At 37.7% G+C, this 17,606-nt stretch overlaps 1 protein-coding gene across 1 annotated transcript in view; it reads left to right on the top strand.

The window, feature by feature from the left end:
- The window catches only part of ptprfa (protein tyrosine phosphatase receptor type Fa), a 195,549-nt gene that overhangs the window by 160,361 nt on the left and 17,582 nt on the right, over window positions 1-17,606 (top strand). Inside the window, 5 exon segments of the mRNA XM_082136098.1 lie at window positions 2,189-2,404; window positions 7,268-7,425; window positions 8,351-8,463; window positions 12,195-12,292; window positions 17,472-17,595. Of these exon segments, the coding sequence (XP_081992224.1) occupies window positions 2,189-2,404; window positions 7,268-7,425; window positions 8,351-8,463; window positions 12,195-12,292; window positions 17,472-17,595 (709 nt within the window).

The following is a 17,606-nucleotide window of genomic DNA, read 5'->3' as shown; positions in this document are numbered from 1 at the left end:
CGAGCACAGCGCTGAAAAGGGGCGGAGCTACATAAGGTCTATACCAGGGGTCTCCAACACGTCGCTCGCGAGCCCACTCTCTACTTTGTCGTTGTGGAGAGCGCAGTGCATGGTTGCATAGCAACGACAGACGCCACGGGAAAATCAGACCGAATTTGACTATTAATAATAAAAGATAAGCTAATGTCAGTAATTTATATTTTTTGACTCATTCTTTTTATAAAAATTATTTAAAGGCTGAAATATGCGAGGTTTATCTTTTTATAAAACCTTTTTTGTCAAAACTTTATTTGAACTTGTACATGTTAGTAGATAACATGTTGCAAGACACTCCTTTAAAATCTGGCCATAATTTTTAATGTTATTATTTTAATGTCTATGTGAACAAAAAGTGCATATTGATTCTAATTTTAATTGTTATTTGCTGGTTTTCGACATAAAACTTGGTGAATTGATGTCATTGTGTAGTATTAGTACTTTTTGAACTGGATTCTGTGATAACCGTGATCATTTTGGTCACTATAATCATGAAATTAAATTGTCATGCCATTTAATCTCAAGTTATGATGCACTATAAAATCAACTATAATTATTAGTTTTTACAGTATAATATGCAAAGTACAATTTTCTATATATTTTTTTTAAATCTCTGATTCTGTTTTTTTCTCTGACATTTAAGGTTGACATAATATAGGCCTACAAAAACTATTTTAGGTCTAAAACTGTTTGGATAGTTGTTAATATGAGAGTTATGAGACATTATTTAAGAGATTTAAGTATTGTATTACATGAGTAGCTCTCGGCCACTTTCATTTTTAAAAAGTAGCTCTCAAATGAAAAAAGGTTGGAGACCCCTGGTCTATACAGTGCTGCTTGAAATCTTGTGAACCCCTTGTAGAATCACAAAAAACAAAAAACTTTTGAACAAGGTCATTTTTATAAATTCAGCTTTTTTTTATTTTGTCTTGTGGACTATATGTAAACATATTTGATGTAACATATATTATTCAGGACGGTACTAAATAAAAAATAACATGCATTTTGTATAATCCCTCTTTTTTTTTGTTTAAATTATTCACATTTTCACAGATTCTGCAAAGGGTTCGCAAACTTTATTGTGTCTTTTCTATGTTCTACAGAATGTTAGTATTTATTGTTCCACTTATTATTATTTTTCGCCTCTTTTTACCTTCTGAGTTTCTCAGCAGCAGCTGTTGGGACACACAGGCACTTCGTTGGCTCTTAAAAAGCTTCTCTTGGCATTTTTTTGCTTTTTTTATTATTACTACCGAGCTTTCGGGCTCCAACACGGTTCTGCTTTCTCATGAGTTTGCTTGCACTCAATAAACTATAGTCTGCAAAACAGGCGAAACTTTTCAGGTGCTGCCTACTGAATATCAAAACACAACGGCGCTGTAAAAATCACAATGGTGTCGCCGGTGTTTTGAAACAGCCCGTTTTCTCGCGGCCAGTCTCCCCTGAGTTGCCCCTTATTTATGAGCGTTGCCGAGTCAAATGAGAGGTGTATTATTGGAGCCCGTGTTGTGCTGGTGTTTATCACCGCGCTGATATTATTCCCGCTGTCCCGCTGCAGTCCTCATTCTCTCTGCCGCTAGACCTCATTTGTTCAGCTGTAATCCTGTGGCCTTGGATTTGATTTGGTCGAGACCAAATGTGCTTTACTAAACTAAAGAAGCAGTGGTCTGTTGCTTATTATGTTAGTGGTGAGAAAGGAAAAGAGAGAAAGAGATAAAGAGTGATGGATGGATGGATGGATGGATGGAGAAACAGAGGAAGTGGTCTATAAAGAGAAAGATGAAGCTCTTGGAGACAGTGTGTATGTCATTTTGAATTAATGATGCCTCTGACTGAAGCACCTGAGGCTGATATTCAACCTCTGACCTCTGGGTCACAGTCCAGCTGTTTCAAGTGTCAATCAGAATAGACCTAAAGTAGTACTGGCCAATATATATAGGAAAAGTCCTCATTCTTACTTGTGTTAATTTAATGTGAAACTGTGTGGGAAAACATGCTTTGATTATTTATATATATAACATAATCTAGCCCTAAAACTTGTAAATGAGGGTATATGAACATTCACGACAGTGGTTTTATACATGGATGCTTTTTTCCCCAATTCATTGTCATTGTTTGTCATTTTCCTGATGTGTTCTCTGTGATTTATCAGCTTTTGGGAAGTAATGGAGACTCGGATGTGAGGAAGAGGAGGAGGAGACAAACGCAGGACTTCCTTCAGCCTTACATCGCTGCCAAGATGGAGAATCTTCCAGAAACCTTTGTGTTAGGAGACGAGAAAACTTACAATGGCTTCTTTAACAAACCTCTACCTGGACAGCAGCAGTACCGCACGTTTATACTGGCGGCACTGAAAGACCGGGAATCAGTGAGTCACACACACATGGATGCACACACACACACGCACACAGTGTTTGTTTCACTAAATTAGTGAGGACATTGCATAGACTTCCATTGATTTTATATTAGGTTAATGCTATTTTCCATTGCCTAGCCCAACCCTTTAGGCCCATTCACACTAAGAACAATAACTATAAAGATAACTATATTAGCATCCACAACAGCAGACTCTTAGCACATGCTTGACTGTCACTTTAAATACTCGAGCTCATTACAGCAGGATTGATTCTGATTGGCTCTCAATTTTTTTATTGTTCATCAGCTAGATAAAATTGTTCTCAAAGTGATTCCAACAATATTGTCTCTCTATATCGTTATCGTTATAGCTGTCCTGTGAACTCTGCTATTCTTTAATATTGAGAATGATTTTTAGAACTATATCTTTATCGTTATCTTCATAGTTTTCATCCTTGGTGTAATTGGGCCTTTAAAGGAACACGCCGACTTTTTGGGACTTTAGCTTATTCACCGTATCCCCCAGAGTTAGATTAATCCATACATACCCTTCTCATCTCCGTGCGTGCCGTAACTCTGTCTGACGCACCCACCGCTAGCCTAGCTTAGCACAAAGACTGGAGGTAAATGGCTCCAGCTAGCATACTGCTCCCAGTAAGTGACAAAATAACGCCAACAGTTTCCTATTTACATGTTGTGATTTGTATAGTCACAGCGTGTACAAATAACAAGGTCACATGAGCCATCTTCTAACCGTATACATACTGGGAACTATATTCTCAGAAGGTGAAGCACTGCTACTTCTGCGGAGTAAAATTAATAAAATTGTTCTCAAAGTGATTCCAACAATATTGTCTCTCTATATCGTTATCGTTATACTGTAGTTGTGCTGTGAACTCTGCTATTCTTTAATATTAAAAATGATTTTTAGAACTATTGTTATCTTCATAGTTTTCGTCCTTGGTGTACTTGACCATTCGCAAAGACCCGCCCCCTTTTGTTACTGTTGCTATGTCCGACAAGCCACACTGCTCTCACGCCACACCATGTTCTCCCGCAGTGAAAAACACATCGTGGAGCAGAGAGGACACTGACAACACACTGACAGACAGGACAGACCAGCTTACTTTTGATATGAAACAAAGTCTCAACTTTCAAATTTGGTCATTTTTTAAAGAAATTTAAACAATAAATATCGTTTTGTGGCTCTTTAATGTGTCGTGACAGATCGCTGTAGAGCTTCAGTTAAAGCTGCTCCTGAACCGATCATCTCTTCCTTCTAGTTCATTTATAGCATCAAATAAACATGACTGAACATAAGAAGAAATGTTGTTTTAACCGCAGAAAGACGTCAGTACACTCCGCTTCTCAAGTTCAAATCCTCCAACGTTAATCTACTAACTCTCCTGACTGCTTTGTCGGACAAAAATGGCGGATGGCGGATGGCAGATTATGATTGGTCAGATCGCCTGTCAATCAAACTCGCTGCAAATGGTCAATTTGGCCTTTAAACCTACAGTGTTAAACTGCAAAACACTAGATTTAAATAAAAACATGTTTTGGTTGATTTATAAGCCATTTTTAACTAGTGAGGACCAGTTGGTAGTCGGTTGTTATAATATTTCACTATATAAGTGTAGCCAAACCTGTACACATACACACACAAACACACACGTGAGCCCCGTGGCCAGTTGCATAAACACTGTCATTATGTTAAGAATGACAACTAGCAGTTAAGAAATGAGAGGAGAGGCAAAATAAGGAGGAGGGAAGAAAAAAAGAGGAGAGGATCTTGTGAAAGGACAGTCTGTGGTGGGCTGACAAACAGACTAGCGAGTGTGAAATTGGATGAAAGAGGTCGACTGCAAAACTACCGCAGCACAAGAAAAACAGATTAGAGGAGGAGGAGATGAAAGAAAGGAAGGAGAAAGAGACATCACATGAAGGACTGCAGCAGATCAGCAGAGAGAGTGACAACAGGAGAGAGAGAGAGAGAGAGAGAGAGATGGTATCATTATTGGTGGAGAGACCTGAGTGTTACAGATGAAGAGATGGAGGAGAGGTGAAGGAGAAATGAAAACACACACACATGAATATGCATCAGTAAATAGTGGTTGGAGTCAGTCAGAGAAGCATTACTCACGCTGTGGGATGTGCTTCCGTCTGATGTAGTGCCGATTAAATTGATCACTATGAAAGTTTCCCACTGACAGATTCCCACAGGGCTTTAAGACGCTCTCTTCCTCCGCTGTCACGCAAGTGCTCAGAAGAGAGACAGAGGTGATGATGATGATGATGATCAGCAGATCTACGGCCCTGTGGTTTTTGCCATGCGAGAAATGTGAAATTGCGGAATTCAGTCATTAAAGCGGAATTTATTTTATAACACAGAATGTCACAGAATCTGGCAAATTTTGGATTAATAAATGAAGAGTAGGGCTGTACGCTTATTAAAATCATGATATGGATTAGTGTCTGTGAATATTTAACTGCTGTTTAAATATGAAGTCTGCATTACGCGTGTGGATGCAATATTTAATTTTACTCTATCAAAAACAGTTCGGTTTGTGTTCATTGGTGCCAATCATTCAGCCAATCGTTTCCCATCATTTGTTCTGCTTTGACAAGAAACAAACAAATGAGATGAGTTGAATTTCTTCCATTAGATGGAGAATCTCACACATGCATCCTAGAGTTTCAGAAGAGATCTTACAACAGATTTTACAGCTATCAAGTTCAATGACTAAATGGTCTGGGCTGCTATCTGCATTTCATTTTACACTTCTACATTCTTACTGTATCTCCATTATTGACTCAAATTAAGTATCCCAAGCAATGCAAGAGCAACTACAAAGAAATAAAAATTCCCTTTGGGTATTCCTCACAGCTGTGTCGAATTAGACACGAATATTTATTTTTCTGAAAGATCAGTGGAGGCATTTATATTTAGATAAAACCCACCTGGTTCCTCTCAGATTGTGAAGGAATGTTAAAGGGATAGTCGTTCAAAAATAAAGCTTCTGTTTTCATTTACTCACTTTTTTTTTTTTTTTGAGTATTGCACTGCATAAAATGATTTTCTTACTCAGTAGTTTTGACTTGTTTTCCATTACTAATATTTAAACATTCTTCAAAAAAAAAACGTTATTTTATTCTTTATAATTTTTTTATATATATATATATTTGAGTTCATGCTTAAATCAAGAAAACATCTGTCAGTGAGGAAAAAAGGGAAACCAGGAGTATTTTTCTTAGCGGGCAGGGCACGTTGTCACTCACATGAGATTGACCAATGGCAAACCAGAACCATCTAACCATCCAATCAATTCCACACGTACAAAATAAAGTCCCGCCCTACAATTGTTCTTCTTTGAGCTGCTGTTTCACTCAGATATACGTCACAATAGGGAAGAAAAGACTAGCGCAACTTCCATTTCATGCCGACTTTAAAAAAAAACAATTGTAATTGAAAACAAGACTCTGTACAAAAATTATTTTTTGTGCTGTGTTGTTCCAAACCTGCATGACTTCCTTTCTTCTGCGGAACATAAAAGAAGATGCAGTATTTCGAGAAATGTGTATTCTGTAAATGATGGCAGGTTTTTGGGTGAAGGTTTCCTCTAAGTGTTGATTCTGAGCTGCTGTAAATGTGTTCTGGGCAGCGATGGCTTCTGTGGTTCCTGGTGTCGCTTCCGGAGGGAATGCAGAAGGTGTCGCACTGATGGGATTTGCTTGATGATGCGTAACCTCCGGTTCTCAGTGGGATGGAAGAGGTTACCCCTCCCTCCGCCCTTTCTCTCGCTCTCCCTCTATCTTCCTGTTTCCATCCCTCTTTCTCGCGCGCCCTGCTGTGATGTCTAAAAGGTGTTACTAAGACGATTATTTGCCAGCGTTTGTGGAAGGAGACTGACTTCTGTGCTATTTTGAAGAGTCGAAGGCTTTCCTCCTGCTCTGCTCACACACCCTTCAATAGTTTTTCAGTTTGTTTGTGATCACTAAACATCAGTAAACACCACATTAAGGCCCAGGTGTACTGTAGAATACACCACTGTATAGATGACAGTGTTGATGTACCTCTCCACTCCTAAAGCTGAAAAACACACCTACTCTTACCTACCAAATTTAGCCTTTAGGAAATGACATAGATTACAGCAACACCAAAAAAACTAAATCACAATTACAATATTGTTGCTTGAACATCCTATGAAGCCTGTTTGATGCATTATAATGGTTTTCATGGTGGCATTTTAAGTATTATCTTTTGATCTAAAAGCATATGCTTGAATGTTTGAAATTAGTTTAATAGACATGTATAATTACATAGACAATTATACTTTATATATGCTTAAATTTGATGAGTTAAATTAAAGTAAATTAATTTGAGTTAAAATAAATTAAATTTAAGATGAGCTGTCATTCATTTAAACTGGGATTCGTGAGTCAAAATCTAGCAATTAATTAAATATTAAAAACATTTACTTAAAACACTTATAAAACTTAACTTATATAAAAATATATTATTTGTTTACCTGCACGTCATCAGAGAACCTTGAACATCAAAATGTGTTTTTAAATTATTGAAATATTAAATAAAAATCTCAGAGGGGCTGCAAGTGAATATTTTAGGTTAAAGAGATTTAGCTAACAAAAAAATGGAAATCTGAGATTTAATTTGCATAATTTCCTTTAATTAACTTATAAAATTCCTTTAATAATTAACTTTTATTTGTGTTATTTCATAGTTTTGATGACTTTACTATTATTCTGAAATGTGGAAAATAGTCCTAATAAAGAATAAGTAGCTGTGCCTAAACCTTTGATCTTTTTTTGAGTAATTATTTTGCTTTCTCCTCCTTTTTTCTTTCTGTATCATAAGATGTTCACGGTGAGTCCTTACTCTGATCCCATGATGGTGAAGCTCCACAGCGGGATGTCCCGTCACGTTGAGGACCCAGAGATGCTGTGGGTGATGGGACCAGTGCTGGCCGTCGTCCTCATCATCATCATCGTCATCGCCATCCTGCTCTTCAAGAGGTGCGGAACAAGTGCAATTACTTTACTGGTGCTTTTCCAAGAAAAATGCAATCAGTCATCCTACACTGAGATCATGGAGAAGCGTATTTTTCACATTCTGCTTAAGTGACCATATTTTCTTTTTCGCTGTGCGTTGCAAACACAGTGAGTTTACTGAACTGTCGGGTATAAATAGTCGGTCTCTCTCAGAGACATTGCTGACTCACTGTTAGAGTAGAAAATCGAGATTCAAGAAACCTTATTTCGGTGTGATAGTCAGCAGTTTAACAGTGTTTTTTAGGACTCTTTTGCTGGATACTTCAACTGAACTTTAATGATTAAATAATAGTCATTTACTTTTTGAACTAGACTGCAGAAATGATATTTTCCCTCACATAATAAAAAAGTCATAATAGCACATCTGCCAAAATCTGATAATGGCTACAGATATAAAGTACCACTCTTCTCAATTATAGCCAAATTCATTCAGTCTTATTGAACAACAAGAGAATCAAATGCCCAGGGTTCAAGTTATATGTCTATTGAGTGAAAAGAAAACTCATTTTGCAAATGTCAGCTAGAATCGGAGCTCATTAGTAGCAATGGCATTTCCACATTTCTGACAAATTCACCCTACACACACACACTGTGCCGTTTTCTTCCTGTGACATTTTCTCTTTTCTCCCCTCTTCTTTTCCATCTCTTTCGGTGGGATGCAGCAAACAGGAGAGGTGGGTATCGAGCGGCTCTCTTTGATCCGATAATAAAAGCTTGTTTGTGTTTGGCATTTCATGAGATGCAATCGGAGGGTTTAATTGAGCTCAGATCAGTGCTGATGTTCTCCTAACAGATACTAACTCACAGGAAATATCTTGCATATTTACACCTCTACCTGATCGCTGTGTGTCTGTACGCTCATGTTTGATGTCATTTCCTGGCTGCACAGGAAGCGCTCCTCGCCCTCGGCTAAAGATGAGCACTCAGCTGGAGTTAAAGATCACTTACTGGCCCATTCCTCTGACCCGGTGGAAATGAGGAGGCTCAACTACCAGACACAAGGTACGTCACCACACTCATAATGAGGGAGGCTAAGAGTTACAAACAGCTCATCACATTTACAAACACAAAAATGTGTGTTCAAAGCCATAGTGACTTTCCAACTGAGTGGTCATTCTTGAACACAAAGCAGCAGCTAAGGTACTTTACGTGACTCACAAATAATATATACACTAAATATCCTGTTAAATTCACAGTAAAACAACAGTGAAAATGTTTCCAGTATTACAGGAAGGCAAATTGGTACCTGCATTTTTACTACTGTGTATATATGAAGAGTTCAGATGCAAAAGCCTCTAAATGCCATCTGAAATTTTCTTATAGAATGATCATTTTTATCAAGCTCGTATATTTAAATTCAATAATTTCACTTAAATGGCAATGAAGATTACCTATTAATTGTCATTTAAGTGAAATTACTGAACTTAAATACACAAGCTTGATAAAAATGATCATTCTATAAGAACATTTCAGATGGCATTTAGAGGCTTTTGCATCTGAACTCTTCATATATATATATATATAGTATTTGATGACTACCAAAAATGTACTTTGTACCTTAAAATGTACTGATAACCTGTGCATTTTAATAATAATAATACAGGTGATACACACACAACACTGAAATAATGCAAAAGACATTGTTTGAAAACTCAAAATGAAGACATAACTGAAAACTCTAGACATAGACATAGACATACCTGACAAGGGACACCTGTGAACAATGAAACAATGACAACATGGCACATGGGATCACATGATTTTGAACAGGGTATCACATGACAGACATGAAACATGACAAAGACATGAAACGTGACCAAGATGAGACCAAATCGTGACACCTGTGTGCATTACCGATAACAAAAATTAAATGAAACAAAAGTATTTAAATAAAGTATAATCATATGTCCTGTGTCATGCAGGGACTTCTTTATAATTTCTTCTTCTTTAATTATAACAAAACTTTTACTTGCAAAACCCATAATTTTTACAGTATTTTACTGTCAAATTATATATAATGCAAGTTAATATTTTTTTTGATACTCTATATGGTTAGGTAACTTGCAGTTTATAGTCTTTTTCTGTAAAAAAATATTTAGTTTTACAGTGTAGAGTTTCTTGTCAGCCGAATTCTAAGCTAACACACTCCATAAAGCAAAACATTGGGTAAAATAGAATAAAAAAATTAATTGAAAAAATTTGAATTATTTTATTCATACTTTTTTGTACTGACTGTATGAAATCCTCCAAGAATGCATGCGATACTGCCTCAGAGCCAGGTTGGAAAGCAGCATCATGATACTATCCACCTTTTGTTATGCTTTAAAATGCTCTCTTGGTTTTGCAACAGAGCTAAAGTTTCTTTTCAAAACGAATCAGTTTGGGGTTGTTTGGATGTAGACCTCAGAAAGAGAGACAGAATTGCTCCCTGGATTTATGGATGTGAGGTTCAGCTGGAGCTGTGGTGTGAAGACAAAACATTATTCACAGAAGCGCACTGTCAGGTGAAGGACACACACACACACACACACGAGGAGCAGAACCTGCCAGCTAATCTCAAACACACACAACACATATTACTTCATTGGGTTCAGACTGAGCTTTGAACTTGATGGAAAAATTAAGCAGGATGATTCGTTCTCATTTCCTCTCATCCATATTTTGCACTGTCTCTTTCCGGGTTTTTTTTTTTTTCTCTCTCTTTCTCCTTCTCTCTCTCAGGGGAAATTTCCGAATGCTCAGACATTTTGCTGACTTCAATAAGAATCTGCTTTTGCTTCAGTTGCAAAGTGACTCATGTTCTTATGTCAGATTGTTGGGCTGCAAGCGCACGCTTGACTGATGCACAATCTTTCTCACGGCAAAACTGGAGAAATATTCATGTCTACTTCCCTGCCATAAACATTGATTTCCCTCGCTTGCGAATCTCCAAATGAGGAGCCAGGCTACTAGTGTTGTTGTTTATTTACTTGTGAAAGTTCAGCCTTTGTGTTTTCAAAAAGCTTTAGGACACTTTGAAAATGTAAAAATGGCTTACCTCAGAGATAAAGAGTGTTTGTTGTGTTAGCTACATGTTTGACGTTTCAGGCAAACTGTTCGATGAGATATGCTTGACGTGCAAACCCCGCTCATACTTTGGACTGTGCTTTAACAGTGATACACAGGGTAACTTCTGTTGTGTTGACATGCTGAAATCCAAACAGTCCTTGATTTCTGAACCAAGAGTTTTAATATGAACTAAAGGAAGACAGAGCCTTTCAGACGCGAGGTTGCAGAGCTTTTTATTCTTTCTTTGGAAGGTTGTTGTGGCCCAGAGATGATCAGCTGCTCCTATAAAAGTCCAGAGAGTCCTCTATAGGAGGACATCAAATCAATATTGATCATGAATAGTAAGGGTTAGTAAGATTTTTTTAATTTTTTTTATGAAATTAATACTTTAATTCATCAAAAATGCATTCAATTGATCAAAGGTGATAGTAAAGACATTTATAATGTTACAAAATATTTTTCAAATACATGTTGTTCTTTTGAACTTTCAATCAATCAAATAATCCTGAAAAAGTGTCCACAAAAAATGAAGCAACAATTTTTTTTAAACACATTTATACATTTATAATGTTTCTCGAGCAGCAAATCATCATATTAGAATGATTTCTGAAGGATCATGCGACACTGAAGACTGGAGTTATGAATTTTTAAATATTCAAATAGAAAACAGTTATTTTAAATGATAATAATGTTGAAGGTTTCTGTTTTTACTGTATTTTTTATCAAAATATGTAGCCTTGGTGAGCAACAAAACCATTAAAAAAATCTTAACTATCCAAAACTTTTGAATAGTAGTGTACTTACTTAAGAAACATCTTATTATGTAGGATTTACATTTTATTTAAAAAAATTCTTTTGAAAACCAAATGGGAAAAAATTATATGAACCAGTGTTTTCTCAGCCAGCTTTTTATAATCCAATCAAAATGCCTCACCCTATATTATTTACACTGAATCTGCACATATACACTTAAATATGTTGGGGAAGCCATTTCATGTCTTCTGCTCGCCGCCTATCCTCTTCCTCTCGTCTCTTCCTCTCTCTTCTGTCAGTGGCATATATCACAGTCCCTCCTCATCTTCTTTCTGCAGGTTCCAGTGCCTTCAGCTGCACCAGCACTTCAAGTTAGTTTTGCTCTTTCATTCCTGTGTGAACTTTCACTTCCTTCATTTTAAATGCTCCTCCCACCTGTCCATCAAGTCCAAAGTCACGCCCCCTCCTCCACCACTGGCTGCTCTCAGTTAAAGCGTCCCGTCTCCCACGTCTTCTCAACAGGCCGTCCGTCTCAAACACGGGAAAACACTCAGTGTTTTTAATGTGTGCTCAGGTTGTAGTCCTTAATGCGGATGTTATTTACATGCCATTTTGATTGTACAGGACAGCTTACGCCACCTTGCTATTGACCCGGATGTAGTTCATATGTCAGCCAATGAGCATGTCCGTTCGCTGCTTACGTCACTGCCGCTAGCCTTAGCACATGGCATGGTGCTACAAGCTTTCTCCTTTGCCTACTATCTCTCTCATGCTTTGGGTTGTTTCCATGTGTGCCTGTTTGCTCATCTTCCAAGTGCCTAAAAACTGTATGAACCAAAGTGTGTTTGTTCCCCACAGTTCAGCCAAGCAAAACAAAGCAAGCCATTAGAAATCTCTGCTATTAGTTAATCCTTTCTTTTTTTTCCCTGCAGGAATGCGGGAACATCCTTCAGTTTCAGTCTGTGCTTTGGCTGACCACATCGAGCGGCTGAAAGCCAACGACGGCCTACGCTTCTCTCAGGAATATGAGGTAACTCGTCCCAAGTCACGTCAGATGAGATGTGTGGTGTCCGTCTGAGCAACCTTGAGGAGAATCATCCTCACTCTCTACCTTCTGTTAAAGCCATCGAGGGATAATTGCTTCAGAAATTTACATAAAAATGGTCTGCTGTGATAAATCAGGACAAATGCGAGGAGCAGAACGCATCCATTATGGATTACTTGTGCAGCTGGAAAACACTGACCTACATCTGCATGATTTAAATTGTAGGACGGGACACCGAAGAGAAGCGTGAAGTAGTTTTAGATGCAGGTTTCCACTAACAGTGAGGACGTGATGATCGTGGTCGATTTATTGTGTCTGTACATTTGAAGCAGATTCGTCTCAGAGCTGTTTATTATGTTTATATTATTGAGCGTCTATATGCGCTCAAAAAACAGTATTTTTGTATTTTTTTAAGAAATTGATGCTATTATTCAACAAGGACACATTAAATGTATAATGTTACGGAAGTCTGTTCACTCCTCGGCCATATTTGCAATGCCTCCGGTGAGCTATTTCGGGCATCCAAGACCAAGTCCTATATCCTGAAATCTTATAAACTGCTTTCCACACTCACACTTAAATAACATATTTCATATCAGCAACCAAATCTGACATGAACTGTCCCATAAACAGAGCTTCTAACGGCAGCTGCAGTGACTCAATGACTTTACCAATTGCTGATTGGCTCTTTTATTTAGAAGGCGGGACTTATTCCGCCATATTGCCTGTTGCTGTTTTTCCCATTCATAAGTATGAGTGTACCGTCTTTGTATAAAGTCTTTGGAATAACCTATCAAAATAGTTAATGCAATAGTCATACTTTAAATTAGGGTCCAATTCTCATTATTAACTATGATTTTAATAACCTCAATAAACTTCTAATTACTGCTTATTAATAGTTAGTAAGGTAGTTGTTAAGTTTAGGTTTTGAGTGAGATTTATAATAACCAACTACTGTACTTAATAGTGAGATTTGGACCCTAAACTAAAGTGTTACCGCAATAAACGAACACTTCGATCCATCACTGTCTGTACAGAAAACACTAAAGAAACCTGAAAAACATCCAGGAAATTTGTCTTTTTTTAGCAGACTGATGCACCCTAACTCTCGGTTGTTGGGTAAAGCCGGCCAATAAGACTGAAACTGCTCATTTTGAGTCAGATCTTGGTGATTTTGCTTGCAGAATGGATCAGACCTGTGGGCGGTCTGTCCAATACTGTGACTACTCCATCACAGACAAACAGCTAGACATGTTCACTTTACAATTTCAGAAAGATTATGAACATGAACATCTCATGTATAGCAAGAACTGCTGTGCATTACTTAAATGTGCTGAAATAGCACTATAAACTCATGCATCTACAGAAGATTACAACTTACACGTGCATACACACACCAGCCCTCACACACACACACACACACACACACACAGTCACGTCAGCATCTAAGGCAGTACCCAGATCGCCAGAGCTTGAAATTAAAGCTGGGAAATGGCTCTATTAGGAGTGTAGTGAGAGTCACCTGTTTTATTAGACAGCTAATCCTGCTGTGTGTGTGTGTGTGTGTGTGTGTGTGTGTGTGTGTGTGTGTGTGTGTGTGTGTGTGTGTGTGTGTGTGTGTGTGTGTGTGTGTGTGTGTGTGTGTGTGTGTGTGTGTGTGTGTGTGTGTGTGTGTGTGTGTGTGTGTGTGTGTGTGTGTGTGTGTGTGTGTGTGTGTGTGTGTGTGTGTGTTTGGGGGAGAAGGGGCAGGACTCTTCTGCCTGCTTGAGTTGTTATTATACGGTGAGCGGCTCTTCTGAGTACTTAAACAATCAACACCTTAATATAGACATCAAATACTGAGGGAGCAACACTGATCTAATCAAACGCCAAACGACTCACATTAAACTCCAGTACAAAAGAAGCTAACAGGATAAACGGATAAAGATTGGCTAATGGGGAGGGAATTGTGTACAAAGATGTAGAGAATGTGATATACCTGTAGGTAAATAAAAAGAAAGTGATATGTGAAAGTATGAGAATGTCCTCACCGAGTTCGACATGCATTTGATTTGATATACACTTCTGCTTAAAAGTTTGTTCTCGAGCCTTCTTTTGAATTGCTCAGGAGACCTGATATACAGTTGGCCTGAGATTTCTTACATAAATATAAGTTTATGCTGTGCAGCATGTCGAGAGAGCACACAAACAGACAGAGATCGTCACACACTCTTCTGATTAGTTGTGGTTGTGTTGTGTTGTGCAGAATTTTAGCCTATTGCTCATTGGAAATCTTATTATGTCAGGTTAGCACACAATGTTAAGGTGTGAAATCATCCCTGCACATCAACAAACACACACAGCCACAAACACAAACTAATGCATAAAACATAGTGTGCTGTTAGACAGTGTAAGCTGAAAATCACCAGCAATATGACAGTTCTTCATAATTCATCTGTTATAACAGAATATCTGCCTCATTTTTCTCTTCATTTCATTTACATAAAAAAATCCAAAACCAAATTGCACTTCGAATGACCCGTACATGTCAATGCCCAATGGGACGTGATCACAGGAATAAATTACAGTTTACTATACTCTCATAGAAAACTGTTATTTTCAATTTAAATAATATTTCACAATATTACTGTTTTTTACTGATAAAATTGTGAGCAAAATAGATTTTTTGGTAAATAGAAAATTGGTAACACTTTTACAATAAGTTTTCATTTGTAAACATTACTCAACTATGTTAGTTAACATGAACTTACAGTGATACAATTATTTGTTCATTTGAATTTCAACATTTTATAATACATGATTAAAATCAAAAGTTGTATCTGTTAATATTACATAATGAACCTGAGCTAACAATGAACTAAATACTTTAACAAATGTATTGCTCATCATTAGATAATGCATTATCATTATAAAGTGTTACCAAAAAATCGTATCGACCCCACATTTTTGATCGTAAGTGTATACTTCACATGGTTGATATGTTTTGTTTGTAATAACTGAAGTGCAGGATCTTCTCAGAGCTGCAGTAATGTGATGCAGAGAGACTAGAGAACAGTCCAGGCTGACCCCGTGTCTCATCACTATGGTAACAGCAGGGCAGGATTAGGCGATTCCGGCTGGAAACGATGGGAAGGTCGAGGTGGAGAGTTGCAGGGTTGTGGTGCATCTGCTAGATTTTGCACTGCAGGTGAAAACAGAAATTCAGTTCCTGGTGTTTCACAGTCATCATGAAATCTGAATTGACCCAGGGCTTATTATGAATGATTAAATGGCTACGTTTACATGCACAACTTTTGTTTCAATCAAACTGAACTGATGAATCCGAACGTAGTGTTTACATGAACGCTAAACATGCTCAGGTTGATGTGTGCGTTTATATGTCACGAGCTTCAAATGGGAATAGATTTTATAATAATAACTATTCTCCTACATTGGTTCTTTATTTGTTTTAAACAGCAGACTTAATATTTATCCATTCCTGGTCATAATTTGGAGACAATGAGCTTATGAACCGTTTTGCTGTGCTGTTTATATTTATCATGCAGTAAAAATGCGTCTGTGGATGAGAATCTGAAAGAACAAGGACTGGTGGGACGTTGTCCTGCTCCACTTCACAGACACTGAGTGATCATTTATATGACATTTATATGACACTTTATTCAACAGCAAGAACAGCTCGTTCAGCGCGTCATACGTCATTACGCTATTTCAACGTCATTGCACATGCGCAATCCTTTCAGTCTGGTTTTCAATCCGATCAAGTGTTTACATGTCCTCTCGATCGGATTAGAAAAGGAATAAACCACCCCTTTCAATCGGATCGAAATTTCATTCGGATCGAGCGCAATCGGATCGATTAAGATGTTTACATGAAGGCTTTTCAGTCCGATTGAGCCGTCAATCCGATTACTAACTGATTATATGGTTGCATGTAAACGTAGCCATTGGTGCTCATTGTTCCATGTATTTGTAAACTTTAATCAAAATGAAATGAAACTTGCTCCAACGTCCCTTGTTTTAGCTGATGACACCAAACCCGCTTATTTTTAAAGCTCTTCTATCTAGTCACCTGTCTTATGTACTTCTCTGTTAAATTGTTACACTAATTCCCTATATCTTTTCTCATTGAATATCCTGAATAAGTTATGTTACAATAAAACAGGTTTTCATGAGTCAACATGTCATCGTTCGGCTCAACCAATGGCATAAGATTAGAAGTGAGGTTCTTTTTCTTCATTTACTCTCTAACAACTGTTTATTGAGTTTTCTTTTTTTAAAGTCAAGAAAAACAAAAATACAAAGCAAAAAGCAACTATACAAATCTAGAACCGACCCCATCCCACTCCTGGAAGACTTCAAGAAAATAAAAATAAAAATAAAATACAAACATAGAAAAAAAAATACATAGATGTTAAAAAAGTTGAAACAATATCAAAAGCAGCATGCCATAAATTCACCGTCTTAACATTGGATCCGTGCATACGAGAAGTTGAGAGTTCCATCGATATAATGTCCAGCAAAGACACTGTCCATGTTCGTCTGTCCATTGTGTGAAGAGGATTCCAGCGGTTAACTAACATTTTCTTTGCCGCTGTGAGAGCGGTTAACAGTAAATATCTTTGTTGAATGGATAAGGTAAGGTCCCTAAAATCGTTCAAGAAAAAATGATGTGGGGTCAAACAAATATCAGTGTCCAACAGATATGATAAATCCTGTGAGAGCTGGGTCCAAAAAGGTGAGAGAGAGGGACAGTCCCAAAAGAAGTGCAAGTACGTGCCTAGAGATCCTTGAGAACAAAGATTACACTTGGGAGAGGAGGATAGATTCATATAGAAACGTTTCATAGAAGTCAAGTAAACCCTATGACGTAATTTCCAGTGAATCATTTGATGATTGGGGTTCTTTGAAGACGGCTTAAACATCCTCCATACCTGAAAATAAAACATGCACATGTTCATTAAGATCCTTGGCCCAAACAGTTGTAATAGATAAGGGTTTGTATGAATGCTCAAGAAGATACCGATAAATAACCGAAACAGACGAGGGAGATCTCTCAGAAGGAAGGATTCATTTGCGCAATGGGTGAATAGGTAAATGGGAGTGATGATCTAGATTTCTAACGAACTCATACTAACTGCTCATGTTTTGTCCTCCTGTCCTCCAGTCTATCGACCCTGGCCAGCAGTTCACCTGGGAGAACTCCAACCTAGAGGTCAACAAGCCCAAGAACCGCTACGCAAACGTCATTGCGTACGATCACTCCAGGGTTGTGCTGACTCCTGTTGATGGTAAGTACCGA

Source organism: Leuciscus leuciscus (genome assembly GCF_965113295.1).
Source record: "Leuciscus leuciscus genome assembly, chromosome: 14".
Lineage (NCBI taxonomy): Eukaryota > Metazoa > Chordata > Actinopteri > Cypriniformes > Leuciscidae > Leuciscus > Leuciscus leuciscus.
Note: the sequence above shows the minus strand (reverse complement) of the source record. Positions and strands in the feature narration are given on the sequence as shown.